The following is a 26,557-nucleotide window of genomic DNA, read 5'->3' on the forward strand; positions in this document are numbered from 1 at the left end:
TACAAAGTTAAGACACTCAGGACCCCACTCCCACAATCCTGTCACCCCTGCTGTGTTCACCTCCCTGTAATGCTGTTTGGGGATGGTATAGAAAGGAGTGTTACCAGGGCCTTGGGGTGGAAGTCCAGGAGGGTCCAGCTCTCAAAGGTGCCTCCCTGGGATGGAGATGGGGTTGGGGAGTGGGAGAATAGGCCAGGCAGCCATTGAGTGTCCACATGATGCCCTGTGCACACACAGAGATCCTATTCAGAGACAGTCTCCAGTCCCAAGAGATGAGGTTTGCTGAGCCTAGGGTTGGGCATTATGGGGAAAATGGAGCATGTTGGTCTCATAGGGAGAATTTAGTTGCTGAGAGGATTCCTCAGGGATAGCCATGTGAACTGGGACTGTGAAGATGGCCGTGTTGGAAAGCAAGTCTCTTGACTGTTCAACAGTCACCTTGGCTGTGTGCCTGAGGTAGACGCATGAGCCCTGCCTGGGGTGAATGCAGGGAGAAATAGGGCTGTTGAAACTGGTGCCCTGCCTGTAGTGAACTCTTTACAGTGGATGTCCCTGTACCCCCATTTGGCATCTGTTCATAAGCTCCTTGCTGGATGGGACTGACCTGAAGGCTCAGTTGTTGGAGGCTTGGGGTCAAGAGTGCACTGAAGCTTAGGACAGCATGTGAAGTTTTTCAGTAACAGTTGCTAAGTTGTGGGACTCTGTTGAAATGCTGAATGTAACTTTGTGCCCCATTGCCTCCAAACCATGCTGGTATTGCTAATCCCAGAAAGAAAAGGAGGTAGCCAGGCACGGTGGCTCACGCCTGTAATCCCAGCACTTTGGGAGGCCAAGGCAGGAGGATCACTTGAGCCCAGGAGTTCGAGACCAATCTGGGCAACATGATGAAACTCTGTCTCTACAAAAATGCAAAAATCAGCCAGCCTTGCCTGTAGTCCCAGCTACTCAGGAGGTTGAGGTGGGAAGGTCACTTGAGCCCAGGAGGTGGAGGTTGCAGTGAGCTGAGATTGTGCCACTGCACTCCAGCCTGGACAACAGAGCAAGATTCTGTTTCAAAAAAAAAAAAAAAAAAAGGGCTGGGCACAGGGGCTCATGCTGTAACCCTAGCACCCTGGGAGGCCGAAGTGAGTGGATCACTTGAGGTCAGGAGTTTGAGGCCATCCTAGCCAACATGGTGAAACTCCGTTGCTACTGAAAATACAAAAATTAGCTGGGTGTGGTGGCGGGTTCCTGTAATCCCAGCTACTCGGGTCCTGAGGCAGCAGAATTGTTTGAACCCAGGAGGTGGAGGTTGCAGTGAGCTGAGATCGCTTCACTACACTCCAGCCTGGGGACAGAGTGAGACCGTGTCTCAAAACAAACACAAACAAACAAACAAAAAGAAGAAAGAAAAGAAAAGAAAAGGAGATGCCAGAGGTGGCACAGACAGCTTGGGGTAGGAGCCTCAGACTGCTGTTTACACTCAGGGTTGTTCATTCTGTGGGGGCCAGAGTGAAGACCCATACCTCTTGCCACTGGGGAACTATTTCCCTGTACAGGGGCCACAGGACCTGTCATGCCTGCCTGGGTATCATCCCTGTCTGGTCCTTTCTCAGCATCTTACAGCACATTGCGTGCAGTTGACTTGGCTATCCCTTAGCCTTTAGAGGTGGCCACAGCCATCCTCCTTGGCCTTGAAGCTGTCCTGCTTGAGTCTTGGCTTAGAGTGTTCTCAGGCCCTTGGTAATCCAGGGGAAGTGAGACCGGAGGGGAACTACTGGGGTAGGTTAAAGTCCAGATCTTGGGTTACAGACTTTCCCCTCAAAAACCCCAGCACATTAACTATGGGGAATTGAGGCTCAGAGAGGCCTGGAAACTTGTCCATAGTCACTGTGCCTGGCAGGCGCATGGATGGAAACTGTGTTTTACTATAAAACTTCTCTTGGCCGGGCGCGGTGGCTCAAGCCTGTAATCCCAGCACTTTGGGAGGCCGAGACGGGCGGATCACGAGGTTAGGAGATCGAGACCATCCTGGCTAACACGGTGAAACCCCGTCTCTACTAAAAAATACAAAAAGCTAGCTGGGCGAGGTGGCGGGCGCCTGTAGTCCCAGCTACTGGGGAGGCTGAAGCAGGAGAATGGTGTAAACCCGGGAGGCGGAGCTTGCAGTGAGCTGAGATCCGGCCACTGCACTCCAGCCTGGGCGACAGAGCGAGACTCTGTCTCAAAAAAAAAAACAAAAAAACAAAAAAAAACTTCTTTTACAGGTCAGGGATTCAGAGCCTACACCGCATGGGGTGGGCCTTGTGACCAGACTCCCATTGCTCTTGCCAGTGAGACCCTTGCTCTGGGAAATTTGACATTAAAATATACCTAGAACTGAGTTTTTCTGCGAAATCTAATTCATTTGTGGCTAGGTTTCTACCCAGTCCAAGTACTTATTTTTTTCTTGCAAAACTGTCCTTTTTGCTGAGATTGGCCTCTGTCCTCAGTGGTTAGTCACAGGTGCTTGCTTCTGGTTTTTGTTTTCAATGCAGCTATCCCCAGCTGTTTGCAGCTGGGATGTTATCTGGTGTATTCACCACAGGAATCATGACTCCTGGAGAACGGATCAAGTGCTTATTACAGGTAAGGTTGTGATTGGAGGGGAAATAGCTAGCTTTTTCCTTTCAGTTTATAATTTCATGTGCATATTTATGTCCTTTCACCCTTTGTAGAGGCTTCAGGGTCGGGTGCAGTGGCTCACACCTGTAATCCTAGCACTTTGGGAGGCCCGGGTGCGAGGATTGCCTGAGCCCACGAGTTAAAGACCAGCCTGGGGGCCAGGTGCAGTGGCTCATGCCTGTAATCCTAGCACTTCGGAAGGTCGAGGTGGGCAGATCACCTAAGGTCAGGAGTTCGAGACCAACCTGACCAACATGGTGAAACCCCGTCTCTACTAAAAATACAAAAATTAGCCAGGAGTGGTGGTGCATGCCTGTAATACCAGCTACTTGAGAGGCTGAGGCAGGAGAATCACTTGAATCCAGGAGGCAGAGTTTTCAGTGAGCCGAGATCATGCTATTGCACTACAGCCTGAGCAACAAGAGCAAAACTCCATCTCAAAAACAAAAAGAAAAACCAAACAATACAGAACAACGATGTTATATGAATGGAATTGTACAGTATATAAAGTCTTCGGATTGGCTTGTTTTTTGTTTTTGTTTTTGTTTTTTGTTTTTAGATGGAGTCTTGCTCTTATCGCCCAGGCTGGAGTGCAATGGCACGATCTTGGCTCACTGCAACCTCCTCCTCCCAGGTTCAAATGATTCTCCTGCCTCAGCCTCCCCAGTAGCTGGGATTACAGCACCTGACACCATGTCCTGCTAATTTTTGTATTTTTAGTAGAGACAGGGTTGCACCATGTTGGCCAGGCTGGTCTCAAACTCCTGACCTCAGGTGATCCACCCACCTTGGCATCCCAGAGTGCTGGGATTACAGGCATAAGCCACCACGCCTGGCCTGGATTGGCTTTTTAAATTTTTTAATTTCTTTCTTTATTTTTGAGACAGGGTCTGGCTCTCTGTCACCCAGTCTCTGTAGTACAGTGGCTGGACTCAGCACACTGCAATCTCTGCCTCCTGCGATGAAGCCATTCCTACCTCAGGCTCCTGAGTATCTGAGACTACAGGTGTGCGTCACCATGCCCTGCTAGTTTTGTTTATTTTTTTAGAGATGGGGTTTTACCATGTTGCCCAGGCTGGCCTTGAAACTCCTGAGCTCAAGCGATCCGCCTGCCTTGGCCTCCCAGTGTGCTGGGATTATAGGCATGAGCCATCATGCCCAGCATGGAATGGATTTTAAACTCAGCATTGGCCAGGCACGGTGGCTCACACCTGTAATCCCCGCACTTTGTGAGGCTGAGGCGGGTTGTTCACCTGATGTCAGGAATTCGAGACCTGCTTGGCCTACATGGAGAAACCCCGTCTCTACTAAAAATACAAAAATTAGCCGGATATGGTGGTGCATGCCTGTAATCCCAGCTACTCGGGAGGCTGAAGCACGAGAATTGCTTGAACCCAGGAGGCAGAGGTTGCAGTGAGCCAGGATCGTGCCACTGTACTCCAGCCTGGGTGACAAAGCGAAAAAATAAACAAAAAATAAAAATAAAAAATAAATAAATAGGCCAAGCGTGGTGGCTCACGCCTGTAATCCCAGCACTTTGGGAGGCCAAGGGGGGTGGATCACGAGGTCAGGAGTTCAAGACCAGCCTGGCCAAGATGGTAAAACCCCCGTCTCTATGAAGAATACAAAAATTAGCCGGCCGTGGTAGCAGGCGTCTGTAATCCCAGCTACTTGGGAGGCTGAGGTAGAGAATTGCTTGAACCTGGAAGGCGGAGATTGCAGTGAGCCGAGATCGTGCCTCTGTACTCCAGCCTGAGCAACAGAGTGAGACTCTATCTCAAAAATAAATAAATAATAAATAAATAAACTCAGTATAATTTTTTTTTTTTTTTTTTTTTTTTCTGAGACGGAGTCTCATTCTGTTGCCCAGGCTGGAGTACAGTGGCACAGTCTCGGTTCACTGCAACCTCCGCTTCCTGGTTTCAAGTGATCCTCCTGCCTCAGCTTCCTGAGTAACTGAGATTACAGGCATGCACCACCAAGTCCGGCTAATTTTTGTATTTTTAGTAGAGATGGGGGCTGGGCGGCGGGGGGAGGCGGGTCTCACCATGTTAGCCAGCCTGGTCTTGAACTCCTGACCTTAGGTGATCCTCCTGCCTCTGCCTCCCAAAGTGCTGAGATTATAGGCATGAGCCACCATGCCCAGCCCTCAGCATAATTTTCTAGAGATTCATTCGGATTATCACATATATGAATACTGCATTCATTTTTATTGCTGAATAGTAGTCATGGTATGGATTATCATAATTTAACTATTCTTCCACCTAACAGCATCTGTGTTGTTTCTAATTTGAGGTTTTTAGGAATAAAGATGCTATAAACATTTGTATACAGAGGCTTTTGTCAGAAAGTAAGTCTTCATTTCTCCATTTCTCTGGGATAAATGCCTAGGAATGCAATTGTTGAGTTTTCTTGTAGTTGTATCTCTAGTTTAGTTTTTTTTTTTTTTTTTTTTCCCCCGGACAAGGTCTCACTCTGTTGCCTAGACTGGAGTGCAGTGGTGTGATCATAGCACAATGTAACGTTGATCTCCTGGGCCTAAGTGATCCTCCCGCCTCAACCTCCCAAGTAGCTGGGACTACAGGTGTGTTCCTCCATGCCGAGTTAATTTTTTATTTTTATTTATTTATTTAGAGATGGAGTCTTGCTCTGCTGCCCAGGCTAGAGTGCAATGGCATGATCTCAGCTCACCATGACCTCCTCCTCCCAAGTTCAAGCGATTCTTTTGCCTCAGCCTCGAAGGTAGCTGGGATTACAGGCATGCGCCATCATGCCTGGTTAATTTTTGTATTTTTAGTAGAGACAAGGTTTCACCATGTTGGCCAGGCTGGTCTTGAACTCCTGACCTCACGTGATTGACCTGCCTCGGCCTCCCGAAGTGCTGGGATTATAGGAACGAGTCACCACGCTTGCCCTAAGTCTAAGAATTCTTTACTTAAACCTAGATCCTGAAGATTTTCTTATATTTTTTTCTACAAGTTTTATTTTATTTTATTTTATTTTCAAGACATTATCTCACTCCGTCACCCAGGGTGGAGTGCAGTGGTGCGAACTCTCCTTGCTGCAGCCTCTGCCTCTTGGGTTCATGTGATTCTCCTGCGTCAGCCACCCAAGTAGCTGGGATTACAGGCACACACCACCATGCCCAGCTCATTTTTGTATTTGCAGTAGAGACGGGGTTTCTCCATGTTGGCCAGGCAGGTCTTTTTTTTTTTCTGAGATGGAATCTTGCTCTGTCGCCAGGCTAGAGTGCAGTGGTGTGATCTCAGCTCACTGCAACCTCCGACTCCCTGGTTCAAGTGATTCTCCTGCTTCAGCCTCCTGAGTAGCTGGGATTACAGACATGCACAACCACGCCCAGCTAATTTTTGTATATTTAGTAGAGATGGGGTTTCACCATGTTGGCCAGGATGGTCTCGATCTCCTGACCTCGTGATCCGCCCTCTTTGGCCTCCCAAGGTGCTGGGATTACAGGCATAAGCCACTATGCCCAGCCGCCAGGCCCGTCCTGAACTCCTGGCCTCAAGTGATCCACCTACCTCGGCCTCCCAAAGTGCTAGGACTACAGGCATGAGCCACCACGCCTGGCATATTTTATTTTTTTGAGATGGAGTCTTGCTCTGTTGCCCAGGCTGGCGGGCAGTGGCATGATCTTGGCCCATTGCAACCCCTGCCTCCCAGATTCAAGTGATTCTCCTGCCTCAACCTCCCCAGTAGCTGGGATTACAGGCACACACCACCACACCCAGCTAGCTTTTGTGTTTTTAGTAGAGTCGGGGTTTCACCATGTTGGCCAGGCTGGTCTCCAACTCCTGATGTCAGGTGATCTGCCCATCTTGGACTCCCAAAGTGCTGGGATTACAGACATGACCCACCGCATCCGGGCCTTCTACAGGTTTTATTTATCATTTTAGTTTTACATTCAAGCCTGTGACCTCATTTGAGTCAATTTGTTTTTGTTTTTGAGACACGGTGTTACTCTATTGCCCAGGTTGAAGTGCGGTGGTAAAATCATGGCTCTCTGCAGCCTCAGCATCCTGCGCTCAAAGAGTCCTTCTGCCTCATCTTCCTGAGTAGCTGGGATTACAGGCATGTGCCACCAAAAACAGCTAATTAAACACCTTTTTTTTTTTTTGTAAGGATGGGGTCTTGCCATGTTGTTCAGGCTAATCTAAAACTCCTGGGCTCAAGTATTCCTCCTGCCTTGGCCTCCCAAAGTGCTGGGATTACAGGTGTGAGCAACCATGCCTGGCCAATTTTTGTATAATATATGAGTAGTAGGACAGAGTTCTTTTTTTTTTTTTCTTTTACCTTTGACATCCGCTTATATCATTTATTGAAAAGACTGTCTTCATTCCACTGAATTTTGTTTACACCTTTTAAAAAATCAACTGGGGGCCGGGCACGGTGGCTCACACCTGTAATCCTAGTGCTTTGGGAGGCCAAAATGGGTGGATCACTTGAGGTCAGGAATTTGAGATTAGCCTGGCCAACATGGTAAAACCCTGGCTCTACTAAAAATACAAAATTAGCCAGGCATGGTGGCATGCACCTGTAATCCCAGTTACTTGGGAGGCTGAGGCAGGAGAATTGCTTGAACCTGAGAAGTGGAGGTTGCAGTGAGCCAAGATTGTGCCACTGCACTCCAGCCTAGCCTGGGCAACAGAGCAATACTGTCTCAAGAAAAAAAAAAACAAAAAAAAATCATTGGGCAGGCCAGGCACAGTGGTTCACACCTGTAATCCCAGCACTTTGAGAGGCCAAGGTGGTGGATTGCTTGAGCCCATGAGGCTGAGACCAGCTTGTGCGGCACAGCAAAACCCCATCTCTTAAAAAACAAAACAAAAATTAGCTGGGCATGGTGGTATGCACCTGTAGTCCCAGCTACTTGGGGGTGGTGAGGTATGAAGATCAACCCGGGAAGTTAGGGCTACAATGAGCCAGGATTGCGCCACTACACTAAACCCCTAGGTGAAGGAGTGAGACCCCATCTCAAAAAAAAACCAATCAATTGGGCATATTTGTATGATCTGTTTCTCTCTCTGTTTTTTTTTTTTTTTTTTTTTTTTGAGATAGAGTTTCACTCTCTGTTGCCCAGGCTGGAGTGCAATGGTGTGATCTCAGCGCACCTCAACCTCTGCCTCCTGAGTTCAAGCTATTCTGCCTCACTCTCCTGTGTAGCTGGGATTACAGGCACGCACCACCATGCCAGGCTAATTTTGTATTCTTTTTTTTTTTTTTTTTGAGACAGAGTCTTGCTCAGTCCCCCAGTCTGGAGTGCAGTGGTGCGATCTCGGCTCACTGCAAGCTCCGCCTCCCGGGTTCCCGCCATTCTCCTGCCTCAGCCGCCCATCTAATTTTTTGCATTTTTAGTAGAGACGGGGTTTCGCCGTGTTAGCCAGGATGGTCTCGATCTCCTGACCTCATGATCCGCCCGCCTCGGCCTCCCAAAGTGCTGGGATTACAGGCGTGAGCCACCGCGCCCGGCCTAATTTTGTATTCTTAGTAGAAATGGGGTTTCTCCACGTTGGTCAGGCTGGCCGTGAACTCTTGACCTCAGGTGATCCACCCACCTCAGCCTCCTAGAGTGCTGGGATTACAGGCATGAGTCACTGCGCCCGGCCTTGTTTCTCTATTCTACTCCATTTATCTATATGTCTGTCTCTTCACCAACACCACATAGTCTTGATAACTATAGCCATGTATAATAAACTTTGAAATTCAACAGACTTATTCCTCTCACTTGATTCTCTTTTTTTTTTTAAATTGTTCTAGCCTCCTAGAACAATTTTCTGTTCCCTTGCCTTTCCACATAAATTGTAGGATAATTTAGAAAATTTAGAAAAATCTTGCTGATATTTTGATAGGAATTATGTTAAATGTATAGATCAATTCGGGCAGAATTGACACCTTTATTATTTTGAATCCTCCAATCCAGGAAGAATGGTATATCTTTCCATTTATTTAAAAATCTGATTTCTGGCCAGGCATAGTGGCTCACACCTATAATCCCAGCATTTTGAGAAGCTGAGGCAGGTGGATCACATGAGGCCAGCAGTTTGAGACCAGCCTGGCCAATTTGGCAAAATCCTGTGTCTAATAAAAATACAAAAATTAGCCATGCATGGTGTTGCAGGTCTGTAATCCCAGCTACATTGGTGGCTGAGGCACGAGAATCACTTGAACCTGGGAGGTGGAGGTTGCAGTGAGCCGAGATCACGCCGCTGCACTCCAGCCTAGGTGACAGAGTGAGACCCTATCTCAAAAAAAAAAAAAAAAAAAAAAAAGGAATCTGATTTCTGGCCACACTTGGTGGCCTGTCATCCTAGCACTTTGGGAGGCCAAGGCAGGTGGATCGCTTGAGCTCAGGTGTTTGAGACCAGCCTGGACAATATAGTGAAACCCCATCTCTTAAAAAAAAAAAAAAATTAGCTGGGCGTGGTGTTGCGTTCCTGTAGTCCCAGCTACGTGGTGAGCTAGGGCGGGAAGATAGCTTGAACCCAGGAGATGACAAAGTTGAGATACTGTCTCAAAAGAAAAAAAAAAAGAAAAGAAAAAAAGAAATCTGATTTCTTTCATCAGCATTGTGTAGTTAGTTTTCAGCACATAAACCCTGTACAGGTTTTCTTTTCTTTTTTTTTTTTTTTTGAGACGGAGTCTTGCTCTGTCGCCCAGGCTAGAGTGCAGTGGCCGGCTCTCAGCTCACTGCAAGCTCCGCCTCCCGGGTTCACGCCATTCTCCTGTCTCAGCCTCCCGAGTAGCTGGGACTACAGGCGCCCGCCTCGTCGCCCGGCTAGTTTTTTGTATTTTTTAGTAGAGACGGGGTTTCACCGTATTAGCCAGGATGGTCTCGATCTCCTGACCTCGTGATCCGCCCGTCTCGGCCTCCCAAAGTGCTGGGATTACAGGCTTGAGCCACTGCGCCCGGCCAGGTTTTCTTAACATTTACACCTAAGTGTTTATTTTTCTGTTTGCCTTGTAAAATGGTGTTGTAAATGATACTATAATTTTTTTTGTTTGTCCACATGTTCATTGCTTGTTTGGGAAACACGATTGATTTTTGTATAATCTTATATCCTACAACCTTCTGAACTTCCTTATTAGTTCTATGATTTTTTTTTTTTTTTTTTTTTTTTTTTGAGACGGAGTCTCGCTCTGTCGCCCAGGCGGGAGTGTAGTGGCCGGATCTCAGCTCACTGCAAGCTCCGCCTCCCGGGTTTACGCCATTCTCCTGCCTCAGCCTCCCGAGTAGCTGGGACTACAGGTGCCCGCCACCTCGCCCGGCTAGTTTTTTGTATTTTTTAGTAGAGACGGGGTTTCACCGTGTTAGCCAGGATGGTCTCGATCTCCTGACCTCGTGATCCGCCCGTCTCGGCCTCCCAAAGTGCTGGGATTACAGGCTTGAGCCACCGCGCCTGGCCAGTTCTATGATTTTTTTTTTAATATTCCTTGGGATTTCCTACATAGACAACCATGTCATTTGGAAATAGGGACAGTTTTATTTAAGAAATTTTTTTTTTGAGACAGGGTGTCACTCTCTTGCCTAGGTGTGTGATCTTGGCTCACTCACTGCAACCTCCGCCTCCTGGGTTCAAGCAATTCTCCTGCCTCATCCCCCAAATAGCTGGGACTATAGGTTCATGCCATCACCACTGGCTAATTTTTGTATTTTTTGGTAGATTGGGTTTTGCCATGTTGGCCAGGCTGGTCTCAAATTCCTGACCTCAAGTGATCATCTGCCTTGGCCTCCCAAAGTGCTGGGGTTATAGGCAAGAGCCACCATGCCAAGCCTGTTTCCTCTTTTTTGAGGCAATACCTAGGCTGAAGTGCAGAGACAGGATCACAGCTAACTGTAGCTTGATCTCCCAGACTCAGGCGATCCTCTCTACCTAGCCCCTGGGTAGCTGGGACTATAGACATGATCACCACGCCTGGCTAATTTTTTAGTTTTTTTGTAGAGATAGGCTCTTCCTTTGTTACCCAGGCTGGTTTCAAACTCCTGGGATCAAGCAATCTGCCCACCTTGACCTCCTCAAGTGCTGGAATTACAGGTATGAGCCACCATGCCTGGCTTCTTTTCTTCTTTCTCTTTTTTCTTTTTTTTTTTTTTGAGACGGTGTCTCGCTCTGTCGCCCAGGCTGGAGTGTAGTGGCCCGATCTCAGCTCACTGCAAGCTCCGCCTCCCGGGTTTACACCATTCTTCTGCCTCAGCCTCCCGAGTAGCTGGGACTACAGGCGCCTGCCACCTTTCCCGGCTAGTTTTTTTGTATTTTTCAGTAGAGACGGGGTTTCACCGTGTTAGCCAGGATGGTCTCGATCTTCTGACCTCATGATCCGCCCATCTCGGCCTCCCAAAGTGCTAGGATTACAGCCTTGAGCCACTGCGCCCGGCCTCTTTCTCTTTTTTCTAGGAGACAGAGTCTCACCCTGCTTGTTTGCTGCTCTGCTGCATGGCTGGAGTGTAGTGGTCTGATAATGGCTCACTGCATCCTCAAACTCTTGGGTTCAAGTGATCTTCCTGCCTCAGCCTCCTATTAGCTGGCACTACAGGTGTCACCCGGCCTGGCTAACAAAAAGAGCGACCCTGCCCGGCCGCCCTGCTTGTTTCTATCAAGGATGACCTGTGCTCCTGCTTGATCCCAGGCCTCTTTGTGCACTGGATCCCATCCCCTCTTGCCCAGACACAGACATTGTTTTCTTTTTTTCCCCTCAGCCACTGACATCAGTTTTTGCTCTCCACTTGATCATTCTCATCGGGAATAAAGGCATAAACATGCTTGCATTTTTCATCTTAAAAATACAAACTTTGGGCCGGGCGTGGTGGCTCACTCCTGTAATCCCAGCACTTTGGGAGGCCGAAGCTGGCAGATCATGAGGTCAGGAGATCGAGACCATCCTGGCTAACATGGTGAAACCCCATCTCTACTAAAAATACAAAAACAAAATTTGCTGGGCATGGTGGCGGGTGCCTGTAGTCCCAGCTACTTGGGAGGCTGAGGCGGGAGAATGGCATGAACCTAGGAGGCGGAGCTTGCAGTGAGCTGAGATCGTGCCACTGCACTCCAGCCTGGGCAACAGAGCAAGACTCTATCTCAAAAAAAAAAAAAAGAAAAGAAAAAACCAAACTTCAGGTGAGGTGGCTCATGCCTATAATTCCAGCACTTTTGGGAGGCCAAGGTGGGTGGATCACCTGAGGTTGGGAGTTCAAGACCAGCCTGACCAACATGGAGAAACCCCGTCTCTACTAAAAATACAAAAAAAAAAAAAGCCAGGCATGGTGGTGCATACCTGTAACCCCAGCGACTTGGGAGGCTGAGGCAGGAGAATCATTTGAATCCGGGAGGCAGAGGTTGTGGTGAGCCGAGATCTCGCCACTGCACTCCAGCCTGGGTAACAGGGGCGAAACTCCATCTCAAAAAAAAAAAAAAAAAAAAAAAAAAAAACTTTGGGCATGGTGTCTCACGCCTATAAGTTCAGCGCTTTTGGAAGCTGAGGTGTATGGATCACCTGAGCCCAGGAGTTTGAGACCATGCCTGGGCAATGTGGCAAAACCCCATCTCTACAAAAAAATAGAAAGATTAGCCAGATGTGGGCCAGGCATGGTGGCTCACAACTGTAATTCCAGCACTTTGGGTGGCCGAGGCGGGTGAATCATCTGAGGTCAGGAGTTCAAGACTAGCCTGGCCAAAATGATGATACCCTATCTCTACTAAAAATACAAGAAATTAGCCAGGCGTGGTGGCAGGCGCCTATAATCCCAGCTACTCAGGAGTCTGAGACAGGAGAATTGCTTGAACCTGGGAGGCAGAGGTTGCAGCGAGTCGAGATCACGCCATTGCATTCCAGTCTGGGCAACAAGAGTGAAACTCTGTCTCAAAAAAAGAAAAAAAAATAGGTGTGGTGGCATGCCTCTGTAGTCTTAGTTACTCAGGAGTCTGAGGTGGGAGGCTCGTTTGAGCATAGGAAGTTGAGGCTACAGTGAGCAGAAATCATGCCACTGTACTCCAGCCTGAGCAGCAGAGTGGGACTTTGTCTCAAAAAAACAAACTTCTGGCCGGGCGCGGTGGCTCAAGCCTGTAATCCCAGCACTTTGGGAGGCCGAGGCGGGCGGATCACGAGGTCAGGAGATCGAGACCATCCTGGCTAACATGGTGAAACCCCGTCTCTACTAAAAAATACAAAAAACTAGCTGGGCGAGGTGGCGGGCGCCTGTAGTCCCAGCTACTCGGGAGGCTGAGGCAGGAGAATGGCGTGAACCCGGGAGGCGGAGCTTGCAATGAGCTGAGATCTGGCCAGTGCACTCCAGCTTGGGTGACAGAGCGAGACTCCGTCTCAAAAAAAAAAAAAAAACTTCTCTCTAGTCTTTTCCACACCAATTTCTATGCTACATGACTTTGCTCCCTCTTACAGGAAAACTCTTTGAAAAAGTTGTTTCTGTTTTTTTTTGTTGTTTTTTTTTGTTTTTTTTTTTGAGATGGAGTGTTGCTCTCTCACCCAGGCTGGAATGTAGTGGCATGATCTCGGGTCACTGCAACCTCTGCTTCCCAGGTTCCAGCAATTCTCCTGCCTCAGCCTCCCGAGTAGCTGGGAATACAGGTGCGCACCACCAAGCCCTGCTAATTTTTGTACTTTTAGTAGGGATGGGGTTTTGCCTTGTTGGTCAGGCTGGTCTTGAACTCTTGACCTCAGATGATCCACCCACCTTGGCCTCCCAAAGTACTGGGATTACAGGTGTGAGCTGCCACACCGGCCTGTTTCTTGTTTTTTTTCTACCTGCCATTTCCAGTTCTTCTTCTCTAATCGTTAAACCTGCTCCAATCTGGCTTTTGCCTCACAACTGCAAATAAATGGTTTTATCAAGGTCACTAGTGACTTTTTTTTTTTTTCCTTTTTTTGAAACAGATTCTTGCTCTGTTGCCAGGCTAGAGTGCAGTGGCGCAATCTCAGCTCACTACAACTTCCAACTCCCTGGTTCAAGCAACTTTCCTGCCTCAGCCTCCCGAGTAGCTGGGATTACAGGCACGCGCCACCATGCTTGGTTAATTTTTTTTTTTAATTTTTAGTAGAGACGGGGTTTCACCGTGTTGGCCAGGATGGTCTCTATCTCCTGACCTCGTGATCCACCCGCCTCGGCCTCCCAAAGTGCTCTGGAATTACAGGCGTGAGCCACTGTGCCCAGCCGGTCACTGGTGACTTTTACACTTCAGTGGTTAGTTCTTTTCTTTTCTTTTTTTTTTTTGAGACAGAGTCTCGCTTTGTCTCCCAGGCTGGAGTGCAGTGGTGCGATATCAGCTGACTACAACCCAGGCCTCTGGGGTTTAAGTGATTCTTGTACCTCAGCCTCCCAAGTAGCTGGGACTACAGGCACACACCACCACACCCAGCTAATTTTGGGTGACTTTTTTTTTTTTTTTTTTTTTTTTTTTTTTTTAGAAACAGGGTTTTACCGTGTTGACCAGGCTGGTCTGGACCTCTGGCCTCAAGTGATCTGCCCACCTCAACCTCCCAGAGTACTGAGATTACAGGAGTAAGTCACTGCATCCAGCCTTGTCTCATGACTTTTAGACACCATTTTTATGCTGATGACTCAAATTTATATCTCTGGCTGGACGCCGTATCTCGCACCTGTAATCCCATCACTTTGGGAGGCTGAAGGGGACGGATCACAAGGTTAAGAGATCAAGACCATCCTGGCCATCTCTACTAAAAATACAAAAATTAGCTAGGTGTGGTGGTGCGTGCCTGTAGTCCCAGCTACTTGGGAGGCTGAGGCAGGAGAATCACTTGAACCCAGGAGGCAGAGGTTGCAGCGAGCCGAGATCGTGCCACTGCACCCCAGCCTGGTGACAGAGCAAGATTCCGTCTCAAAAAAAAAAAATTATGTCTCCAACTCAGACTTTTCCTGAACTCCAGACTAGTTTATCCAACATTTCTATGTGGATGCTAATAGGTGCCTCAAAGTCATCATGTACAAAACCGAACTCCTGGTCTTCCCCGTACCTCCTCTACTCTCAGCATTTTTCAGTTCAGTTGATGACAATAGTATCCTTGTAATTATTCAGACTTATAGCCCAGGAGTCCTCCTAAATTCCTGTTTTTCTCCCACAGTTTAGATTCCATCTGTTGAGCAATTATGCTGGTTTTCAACATTATACCAAATCCATCCCTTCACACCATCTCCATTGTGGCCATACTGCTTCAGGCTACCTTCATCACTGTCCTGGATGACAGTGAGGGCCTCTTTACTTGTTTCCCTTCTTACAGTCTATACATACATAACAATGATAGGATTCTGTAAATATGTTATTCCCATGCCCAATCCTCCGTGGCCCCCAAGGTCATTGTGAATTGGCTCCAGCATTCTCAGATCACATGACCTTCCTTCTGTTCCTCAGACATACCAGGTACATATGTCCAGATCCTTTGGGGAAGTTATACCAAAAAAACCCATTGATACTCAATTGACATTATCTTAAATTTATTATTTTTAGAAAAGTAGAAATCTTTCTGATTGAAAATTTTTCCCAACTAGAATTAGGACTCTTTTTATTGACCTCTTATTTTGTAATCCTCAGATATGTTAGAGTTTTATTTATACAAAGCCCATTGCTTAATTCACATATATTTTATTGCCTTTTTTTTTTTTTTTTTTTTTTGAGACAGAGTCTTACTCTGTCACCCAGACTGGAGTGCAACGGTGCAATCTCGGCTCACTACAACCTCCGCCTCCCAGGTTCAAGTGATTTTCCTGCCTCAGCCTCCTGAGTAGCTGGGATTACAGGTGCCTGTCTCTATGCCCAGCTAAGTTTTGTATTTTTGGTAGAGATGGGGATCTCACCATGTTGGCCAGGCTGGTCTCGAACTCCTGGCCTCAGGTGATCCGCCTGCCTTGGCTTCCCAAACTTCTGGGATTACAAGCGTGAGCCACTGTGCCCGGCCTTTATTGCTATTTTGAATGGGATCCCTTTCCTTTATTGATTGATTGATTGAGACAGAGTCTTGCTCTGTCTCCCAGGCTGGGGTGCAGTGGCACGATCTCGGCTCACTGCAACCTCCGCCTCCTGGGTTCAAGAGATTCTCCTGCCTCAGCCTCCTGAGTAGCTGAGATTACAGGCATGCGCCACCACACTTGGCTAATTTTTGTATTTTTAGTTGAGACAGGGTTTCACCATGTTGGTCAGGCTGGTCTCAAACTCCTGACTTCGTGATCTGCCCACCTCAGCCTCCTAAAGTGCTGGGATTACAGGTGTGAGCCACCGTACCCAGCGTTTTCTATTATTTTTTAACTGGTTAATCCTGGTATGTAAAAAAACTATTTGGTTTATATATTTGTAAATGTTTCTCCTTGGAACTGTTAAAGTTGAATTCCCTTTCCAGCTTTAATTATTGTTTGGTTGATGCTCTAGTGTGTTCTGACTCCTCTTGGCGCTGAACAAGCAGGATCCCCGTGTGGAATCTGCACGGAGCTGTCTTTCAGATTTTTCCTGGGATTACCCCCGCCTACCCCCAGGTTCTTTGCTCTGAGAGACAGGGTAGGAGCCTCTCGTTGGCCCTCCTCTGACTCTGCATAGGAGCCCTCTCTGTACAGGACCCCTGTCTGGGCACTTAGAGCTCTGAGTGAAATTTTCTGTTCCCTTTTCTTTTTTTTTTTTTTTGAGATGGAGTCTCGCTCTGTCGCCCAGGCTGGAGTGCAGTGGCCGGATCTCGGCTCACTGTAAACTCCGCCTCCTGGGTTCACGCCATTCTCCTGCCTCAGCCTCCAGAGTAGCTGGGACTACAGGCGCCCACCACCTTGCCTGGCTAGTTTTTTGTATTTTTTTTTTTTTTTTTTTTTTGAGACGGAGTCTTGCTCTGTCACCCAGGCTGGAGTGCAGTGGCCAGATCTCAGCTCACTGCAATCTCCGCCTCCCGGGTTTACGCCATTCTCCTGCCTCAGCCTCCTGAGTAGCTGGGACTACAGGCGCCCGCCACCTCGCCCGGCTAGTTTTTTGTATTTTTTAGTAGAGACAGGGTTTCACGGTGTTAGCCAGGATGGTCTCGATCTCCTGACCTCGTGATCCGCCCGTCTCGGCCTCCCAAAGTGCTGGGATTACAGGCTTGAGCCACCGCGCCCGGCCGTTCACCTTTTCTTAACCAAGCCTCATGACCAGGTAGGCTTGGAATGCAGTTGGTCTTCAGGGCGTATTTATTGAAGGAATAAATGAATGACTAAAGTATTTGTTGCTTCCTTTTTAGACCTTCCAAATAGCTTTATTGTGTTTGACAGATTTCCTCAACTTATTTTTTTTTTATTTATTTATTTTTAAATTTTGAGACAGAGTCTCACTCTGTTACACAGGCTGGAGTGCAGTGGTACAATATGTTTTCTAACTGCAACCTCTGCCTCCCAAGTTCAGGCAATTCTCCTGCCTCAGCCTCCTGAGCAGCTGGGACTACAGGCACCCACCACCATGCCCAGCTAATTTTTATATTTTTCGTAGAGATAGGGTTTCACCATGTTGGCCAGGCTGGTTTCAAACTCCTGAACTCAGGTGACCTGCCTGCCTCGGCCTCCCAGAGTGCTGGAATTATGAGCATGAGCCAGCACGCCCGGCTTCCTCAACTTGTTTTTCAGATTTTCTGTTGGTTTTATTTCTAGTCAATGTGAATATTTTCTGATATTTTCACCTAGCCTTATTTCATAGTACCTGCCCCAAGATCACACATTCCAAATACTTCTCAATTTGACAGTGAAGTCTTTCATTGCTCTAACACATAATGGCCGTACTTACTTTGTAGTCTCCTGTAACCTGCTGGGCCTGTGACTCTGATGTTGTTTCTGACTTAATGATCCTCTCCTCCCTCCCAGATTCAGGCTTCTTCAGGAGAAACGAAGTACACTGGTACCTTGGACTGTGCAAAGAAGCTGTACCAGGAGTTTGGGATCCGAGGCATCTACAAAGGGACTGTGCTTACCCTTATGCGAGGTAACCTTTGAGGCCTCCACTTGGGGTCACCTGGAGAGGTCACCTGAGGTGGGTCTGCCGCAGAGGGTCTTGCCTGGATTGCCAGATTAACCTCGGCACCATGCATGTCACATCTCTGAGAATACTGGCAGTAAGTGTCTCATCCTGGCCAGCATGGACATAGATTAGGATGAGGGGACCTTCCATCTTTCCCAAGCGTTTGCAGGGGTAGAAGTCATGGCATCACATTTGGAAGGGAGTGGCAAGTAGATAGAAATCACTGCTGTGGGGAGGAGTGGGAAGAAAGAGTGACTTGGGGACAGTGGTCATCTCCCTGATTTTGAGAAGTATGTCCTGTTTTAGTGGCAGTAGGAAAGGCAGAGACAGTCTCACTCTTGTCCTGAGCTGGCAGCTTAGAGGAAGGCCAGATACACCAACTGTGCTTATAACTGTGGGCATGTCAGTTGCCCACATGGACTGTCTCCACTCAGAGAGAACTTTATTTATTTTTTTACTTATTTTTATTTTATTTTTTGACATGGAGTTTCACTCTTGTTGCCCAGGCTGGAGTGCAGTGGCACAATCTTGGCTTACTGCAACCTCTACTTCCCAGATTCAAGCAATTCTCCTCCCTCAGCCTCCCAAGTAGCTGGGATTACAAGCACATGCCACCATGCCCGGCTAATTTTTTGTATTTTTAGTAGAGATGGGGTTTCACCATGTTGGCCAGGTTGGTCTCAAACTCCTGGACTCAGGTGATCCACCCGCCTCGGCCTCCCAAGGTGCTGGGATTACTGGTGTGAGCCACTGGACCTGGCCTTATTATTATTTTTTGAGACAGAGTCTTGCTCTGTCAACCAGGCTGGAATGCAGTGGCACAGTCTCAGCTCACTGCAGCCTCCACCTCCCGGGTTCAAGCGACTCTCCTGCCTCAGCCTCCTGAGTAGCTGGGGTTACAGGTGTGTGCCACCATGCCTGGCTAATTTTTGTACTTTTAGTAGAGATAGGATTTCACTACATTGGCCAGGCTGGTCTTGAACTCCTGACCTCAGATGATCCACCTGCCTTGGCCTCCCAAAGTGCTAGGATTATAAGCGTGAGCCACGAAGCCCAGCTGAGGGAACTTTAATGAAATTATATCATGTGTGTTTGTACTCACTTACACCAGTGCTTGGCCCAGAGCAGCATCTCATAACTGCAAAGTGATTATTGCAAATAGGATGTGGCTGCTAAGGACCCTCTCAGGAATCCCTGAAGGGTCTAGTGCCAAGCTTGGCATTTCTGCATTCAAGAAATCTGTGGGGGCCGGGTGTGGTGGCTCACACTTGTAATCTCAGCACTTTGGGAGGCTGAGATGAGAGGATCACTAGAGCCCAGGAGTTGGAGACCAGCCTGGGTGAAATAGTGATACTCTGTCTCTATTAAAATAATAATAGCTGGGCGTGGTGGCTCATGCCTGTAATCCCAGCACTTTGGGAGATGGGCAGATCATGAGGTCAGGAGTTCAAGACCAGCCTGACCAATATGGTGAAATCCCGTCTCTACTAAAAATATAAAAATTAGCCAGGGGTGGTGATGCATGCCTATAATCCCAGCTACTCAGGAGGCGGAGGCAGGAGAATTGCTTGAACCTGGGAGGTGGAGGTTGCAGTGAGCCGAGATTGCGCCATTGCACTCCAGCCTGGGTGACAGAGCGAGACCCTGTCTCAAAAAAAAAAAAAAGAAAATAATAATAATAAATAAAATAATAATAATACTATTTTTAAAAGAAAAATATCTGTAGGGATTTTTTTTTTCTTTTTCTTTTTCTTTTGAGACAGAGTCTTGCTCTGTTGCCCAGCCAGGAGTGCAGAAGTGCGACCTTGGCTCACTGCAGCCTCCACCTTCTGGGTTCAAGTGATTCCTGTGCCTCAGCCTCCTGAATAGCTGGGATTACAGGCATGTGCCACCAGGCCTGGCTAATTTTTGTATTTTTTGTATTATTATTATTATTTTTTGAGATGGAGTCTTGCTCTGTCACCAGGCTGGAGTGCAGTGGCTCAATCTCGGCTTACTGCAACCTCCACCTCCCGGGTTCAAGTGATTCTCCTGCCTCAGTCTCCTGAGTAGCTGGGATTACAGGCACATGCCACCATGCCTAGCTAATTTTCGGTAGATATGTGGTTTCACCATGTTGGCCAGGATGGTGTCAATCTCTTGACCTCGTGATCCGCCCACCTTGGCCTCTCAAAGTGCTGGGATTACAGATGTGAGCCACCACGCCCGGCCATTTTTGTATTTATTTATTTTTTTGAGATGGAGTCTCACTCTGTCACCCAGGCTGGAGTGCAGTGGTGCAATCTCAGCTCACTGAAACCTCCATCTCCCGGGTTCAAGTGATTCTCCTCCCTCAGCTTCCTGAGTAGCTGGGATTACAGGTGCGCGCCACCACGCCTGGCTAGTTTTTGTATTTTTAGTAGAGATGGGGGTTTCACCATGTCAGACAGGCTGTGATCCGCCCGCCTTGGCCTCCCAAAGTGCTGGGATTAAAGGCATGAGCCACTGTGCCCGGCCCATTTTTATATTTTTAGTAGAGACAAGGCTTTCGCCATATTGGCCAGACTGGTCTCGAATTCCTGGCCTCAGGTGATGTACCCGCCTCGGCCTCCCAAAGTGCTGGGATTACAGGCATGAGCTACCATGCCTGGCAGTTTTTTTCTTTTTAATGCTTTTTTAGTCTACATAAATTACTACTGTAGACTACTGTTTAGAAAGCAAATAAATTGAACCAAATCACCCAATTAAAAAACAATTTTACTAATAATTCAGGCCAGGTGCGGACCTCCTGGCCTCAAGCAATCCCCCTCCCTCAACCTCCTAAATTGCTGAGATTACAGGTGTGAGCCACCATGCCTGGCGAAGTGTTTATGTACTTTAATTCACCTCTTTCTTGCCACTAACAGATGTCCCAGCTAGTGGAATGTATTTCATGACATATGAATGGCTGAAAAATATCTTCACTCCAGAGGGAAAGAGGTGAGGAAAATAGAACTTGGAAGCTACTTTCCCTGGTCATGTGTGTGTTGCTCTCTCCTGTGTCTGAATCTGAAAGTAGTAGTTGTTGTTCCTGGCTCCATATCTGCTTTCCTCTTGTGGCTGCTGAGGTCCAGCTAGCTCTTCTTACTCTGTGCCTCAGCCAGTGGAGCAAATATTTGAAACAGGCGCATGAAACCTCCTTCAAGGGGTGCCAGCAGCACTGGCCTTATACCTCCTCCTTCCATCCAGTTTCTGCTTCTCTGTAACTGCCTTGTCTGCCACAGGCAGGATAGTCTGAATGCCACTCTCACAGCCTTTGTCTAACTGGGGCTGTTTTTGGTGTTATACAGGGTCAGTGAGCTCAGTGCCCCTCGGATCTTGGTGGCTGGGGGCGTTGCAGGGATCTTCAACTGGGCTGTGGCAATCCCCCCAGATGTGCTCAAGTCTCGATTCCAGACTGGTGAGTGGAAGGTAGTGGGGTGGACAGGGGCAGAGTGGGTCCCCAGCACTGGGTAATCCTGGGGTACAAAGCTCATAGGGCCCTAGGGATACTCACTCTCCATGGCAGTACCCAGCATCTGCCTGACCAACATTCTCCCTCACAGTCATTTGCATTCTAGGAACCCTAGACTCATTTTCATGACAGCCTAAACGCAAGGTAAGTGTGATAAGAAGTCAAGTCTACTCTTCCTCCCCCACATGAACAGAAGGGCTGTTTCATTCTTCTTCCCTCTTTTCTACTCCCTTGGCACAAGTAATTCAGGCATTTGTGTATTTGTCCCAAGGTGAACTGTTTTCTATGGACTGGTCCCAGATGACCTGCAAGGTGTCCTTTCCCTGTGCTAGTCCTGACCCTTCAGGAAGACTTAACTACTAGTTTCTCCTTCCTGAAGCCTTAAAAATTGGGTTCTGCCCCACAGCACCTCCTGGGAAATACCCTAATGGTTTCAGAGATGTGCTGAGGGAGCTGATCCGGGATGAAGGAGTCACATCCTTATACAAAGGGTTCAATGCAGTGATGATCCGAGCCTTCCCAGCCAATGCGGTGAGTAGCTGGCAGGGCTGTGCTTTCCCTTTGGGGCTTAGAGCAGGGTGCATGTGGTCTGACTTTTGCTTGTTCCTGGGATAGGACTGGGGTCTCAGTTTTACCAAAGCCCTATCTTCAGCCAGAGCATTCCTTATTTGCTCCCTTCCCTGAAGCTGTCAGGAGGACTTGCCTTTGGGGATCTCTGAGGTGAGGGGCTTTGATTTCCTGACCTGGCCATTAGAAGTGGGCAGTTGTGAGGCCAGGCATGGTGGCTAGTGCCTATAATCCCAGCACTTTGGGAGGCTGAGGCAGGTGGATCATCTGAGGTCAGGAGTTTGAGACCAGCCTGGCCAACACAGGGAAACCCCATCTCTACTAAAAATACAAAAATTAGCTGGGCATGGTGGCAGGTGCCTGTAATCCCAGTTACTCAGGAGGCTGAGGCAGCAGAATTGCTTGAACAGAGGAGACAGAGATTGCAGTGAGCCGAGATCATACCATTGCATTCCAACCTGGGTGATGAGCAAAGCTCCGTCTCAAAAAAAAAAAAAAAAAAAAGAAGTGGGCAGTTGTGGGATATAAATTTTCTTCTCCTCTTAGGAATGAGAGAGCAGTGTTTGCATCCTTGATGTGGAGTGGGTATGGGGTTAGGGAGGGGCTCTGGTCCTGACAGGGCCAGCAAAGCATAGAGCTTTGTATAGTCTATGAATAGTTATTCCTGCTGGCTTTTTTCTTCTTCCCAACCCCTTCTCAGGCCTGTTTCCTTGGCTTTGAAGTTGCCATGAAGTTCCTTAATTGGGCCACCCCCAACTTGTGAGGCTGAAGGCTGCTCAAGGCTGCTAGATGCTGGAAGCTGTCGCTGAGGAGAAGAAGTAGTGAACAGAACTAAGCAGTCTTGGAGGGCAAGGGGAGGGGAATGGTGGGATCAGAGCCCTGTGCATGGACTTGGTGAGACCGTTACCTTAATGACATCCTGTACCTTGTATAACTTTGTGTCACTTTGAAACTTGAATTCATTCTCGTCAATTTAAGGGATCTTAAAAGGATTTGGAAATGGAACAAGTAGCTTCTAGACCAGATACTACCTGTGGCAAGAATGGTGCCTCCCAGTTGACTGCTGGTCCTACCACACCCAAAGTATTCCTCATTAAAGAGAGAATCTCAAGTTCTCACTGGAGGCACTGTGCAGATTTTCAACCAGATCACCAGGAGCTGAGATCTTCTTCAGTCCCTAGCCAGGAATACCCATTTGATTTCCAGGGTGCCATCTAATCCTGGGCTGTACCTGTGGATCTGGACTTGAGGCCCACCCCTGTGTCCAAGTGGACTAGGTATATATGCCTAGGAGAAGGTAGACTGTTAATCGTTGGATTTTGATTTTTTTTTTTTAAACGCATGCAAGTAATCAAAAGTAAAACTAGAGTAGCCTGATTTTCTGGGAGCAGGTGGAGAACTTTCCCTCCTACACAGTGAGGACAGTCCCAGTCTGCTGGGATAAATGAAAAAGCCCAGGATGTAGGAAGGTCCTTTTTACATACTCTTTTCTCATGAGCGCTCCCTATTTTAACAAGAAACAATAAACGTTGTTTCTAATTTTTGCATTGTGTTATATTTTCTTCTTTTGATTCTGGGACATTCAGTAGGCAGCCTGTGGCCTTGGTGGAGGCTTCCAGGGATCCAGTATTCTTCCCTGGGAACCTTAGGCTGGGGATCCAGCAGGAGGAGGTGGAAGAGGAAGTTTTGGCTGGTTCTACCTTCTCTGACTGCCCTATTCCCAGCTGCTCTAGGGAGGGTGTGTGGGGTGGTGTGACTTGACTGGTAATTGTTCACACAGGCCTCAATGCAAGCCTGGCACAGAGGCCCTCCCAAGGCCCAGCCTGCAACCCATTCCTTCATTTATTCCCCTCTTCCCTGAGCCCCCTGGGTGTCTGAGCTAACAGATGGAGAGTCAGTTGTTCTAAAAGGACAAAAGCAATCTCGAGTTTTCATGTGGGCTTTGGAGTTGCTGTGCTATCTGAGGTAGCTAGCTTAACTTTACTAATCAGGCAGATGATGCTATCCAGGTGTGTCCAGAAAAGGTGAGGGAGTTGGAGAGTCATAAGCTAGGCTATTACTTTCTGGTGGAGGGGAGAGCTTGCTGAAGCTACTGGAGCTGGGCTTTTCTGGCATTGTCCCATCTGGTGGTCACAGTTACAGTTCTACTGGCACTTCCTATCTCACTGCAGCTGCATAGAGACTCTTGGACTTTGGCTTTAGAACCATTACTCTCTCTCTCTCTAGTTTTGAACTGTTAAAAAAAAAAAAAAGCTGGGCATAGTGGATCATGCAGCGCTTGTAATCCCAACACTTTGGGAAGCCAAGGAAGGAGGATCACTTGAGTCCAGGAGTTCAAGACCAGCCTGGGCAATATAGTAAGAGTCTTATCTCTACACAAAATTTTTTAAAAATTAAAAAATTAGCCAGACGTGGTGTGTGCCTGTAGTCCCAGCTACTCTGGATGCTAATGTAGGAGGATCGCTTGAACCCAGGAAGTTGAGGCCACAGTGAGCCGAGTGTGCATCACTGCACTCCAGCCTGGGCAACAGAGTAAGACCTGGTAAGAAGGGCAGGGACACACCCCTATCTGGGAGTTGGGGCTGTGATCAACCCAGCAGGAAGCTAAAGACTTGGGACTTTAAGGAAGGAGGCTTTATAGCTTGGAATATATTTCTAAATGACCAGATAGGAATTATGGCCGAGTAGAAAATAACATTTTTGGCTGGGCACAGTGGCTCACGCCTATAATCCTAGTACTTTAGGAGACCGAGGCGGGTGGATCACTTGAGGTGAGGAGTTCAAGACCAGCGTGACCAACATGGTGAAGCCCCATCTCTACTCAAAATACAAAAATTAGCCGGGCATGTTGGGGCATGCCTGTAGTCCCAGGTACTTGGGAGGCTGAGACAGGAGAATCACTTGAACCCAGGAGGCAGAGGTTGCAGTGAGCCGATATCGCCCTACTGCACTCCATCCTGGGTGTCAGAGCGAGATTCCATTTCAAAAAAAAAAATTAATTTACTTTTTATTAATTAAATTTTTTAGAGACAGGGTCTCACTTTGTTGGCCAGGCTAGAGTGCAGTGGTGAGATCAGAGCTCACTGCTGGGCTCAAATGATCCTCACACCTCTGCCTCCCAAGAAGGTGGAACTACAGGTTGCAGTACACCTGTACAGTACACCTGTAGTGTACTGCTGTGCCTGGCTATTAAAAAAAATTTTGTAGAGATGAAGTCTCACTATGTTGCCCAGGCTGAACAGTTTTTAAAGATGAAAATTGTATATCCTCTGTCTGGCAAGGTTAATTAAATGTGAAGCCTGCTTCTTCTAACCCTGGAGGATGTCTTTGTTTAATATCTCATTGATTTGAAGATGGCCATTTATGTGTCTCCTGCAGCTCTTCTTTTTAAATCTTATTTTATTAGAAAAAATGTTTTTGAGACAGGGTTCACTCTGTTACCTAGGCTGGAGTGCAGTGGCATGATCATGGCTCACTGCAGACTTGACCTCCTGGGCCCAAGTAATTTTCCCACCTCAGCCTCCTGAGTAGCTGGGACCACAGGCATGTGTTACTATGCCCAGCTAATTTTTTAAATTTATTTTTTGTAGAGATGGAGTCTCCCTATGTTGCCCAGGCTGGTCTTGAACTCCTGGGCTCCCGTCTCAGCCTCCCAAAATTTTAGGATTACAGGTATGCACCACTGTGCTCAACCTGAAGCTCTTCTTGATATCATCCAGTCCTGAGACTGTTCTAAATTTGAATTTTTTTTTTTTTTTTTTGAGATAGGGTCTCACTCTGTCACCCAGGCTGGAGTGCAGTGGCATGATCTCGGCTCACTGCAACCTCCACCTCCTGGGTTCAAAAGATTCTCCTACCTCACCCTCCCAAGTAGCTGGGTCTACAGGAACCCGCCACCACACCCAGCTAATTTTTGTATTTTTAGTAGAGATGGGGTTTCCTCATGTTGGCCAGGCTGGTCTCGAACTCCTGACTTCAAGTGATCCACCCGCCTCAGCCTCCCAAAGTGCTAGCATTACAGGTGTGAGCCACTGCACTGACTGAGACTATTCAAAAACCTCAGCTTTTGCCTAGAAGCCCCTGTAAATGTACTTGCATTTCAGCCAAATGCCAGCCATTCCCATGGCTTAGGATCACTTTTACAGTCTGTGCCTCTGGATAATTTGCCCTTGGAAAAATTTTCCATTTTAAAATGGAGTATTTTGGTTCTTTGATGTTAGTGATGGTAGATTATTTTACTCCTTTGGGTGTTCAATAGATGTTAAGTCAAATAGGGAAGCCCCTGGAGGCATATTTGTGAAGGGAGCAGAGCAGATGTTGAGTAACTCCCTCCTGGCTGGTGCTTCTTTTATGATGCACTTTGAAATGCCACCTGTTCCTGATATATCTCTTCTCTTCCTGACAGGGTAAGGAGCGGGGGAAAATTGGGGCCCTCCCTAGCAATTTGTCTTTCACAGACAGTCACAACTGGGAGCCAGACAGTGATTTTTTTAAACAACCAACTGGTGATAAAAGCCTCACCCAGGCACCAAGAGGCATGTAACTGGGCCAAAGGTGAGGGAGGGAGCACAGATTGTTGCAATAGTAATTGTTAAAAGCACAGTAGCACCATTTCAGCTATAAAGTCATACTATCTCTACCCCACAGTTGTTTCCCTACAGCATTTTTTTTGTTTTGTTTTTTTTTTTTTTGTCGCTGTGTCACCCAGGCTGGAGGCAGTGGCACGATCTCAGCTCACTGCAACCTCCACCTCTCGGGTTCAAGCAATTCTCCTGCCTCAGCCTCCTGAGTAGCTGGGACTACAGGTGCCCGCGACCACGTCTGGCTAATTTTTGTATTTTTAGTAGAAACGGGGTTTCACCGTGTTAGCCAG

At 47.7% G+C, this 26,557-nt stretch overlaps 1 protein-coding gene across 1 annotated transcript in view; it reads left to right on the forward strand.

The window, feature by feature from the left end:
• Positions 1-23,228, forward strand: part of SLC25A20 (solute carrier family 25 member 20) — a 43,719-nt gene extending 20,491 nt beyond the window's left edge. The window contains exons 4-9 of the mRNA XM_010370197.1: positions 2,517-2,607; positions 17,492-17,609; positions 20,531-20,603; positions 20,954-21,063; positions 21,524-21,648; positions 22,385-23,228. Of these exons, the coding sequence (XP_010368499.1) occupies positions 2,517-2,607; positions 17,492-17,609; positions 20,531-20,603; positions 20,954-21,063; positions 21,524-21,648; positions 22,385-22,447 (580 nt within the window). The 3' untranslated portion in view covers positions 22,448-23,228. The remainder of the gene's footprint in view (positions 1-2,516; positions 2,608-17,491; positions 17,610-20,530; positions 20,604-20,953; positions 21,064-21,523; positions 21,649-22,384) is intronic.
• The last annotated feature ends 3,329 nt before the right edge of the window (positions 23,229-26,557 follow it).

The sequence above is a fragment of the Rhinopithecus roxellana genome, chromosome 1 (genome assembly GCF_007565055.1).
Source record: "Rhinopithecus roxellana isolate Shanxi Qingling chromosome 1, ASM756505v1, whole genome shotgun sequence".
Classification (NCBI taxonomy): Eukaryota; Metazoa; Chordata; class Mammalia; order Primates; family Cercopithecidae; genus Rhinopithecus; species Rhinopithecus roxellana.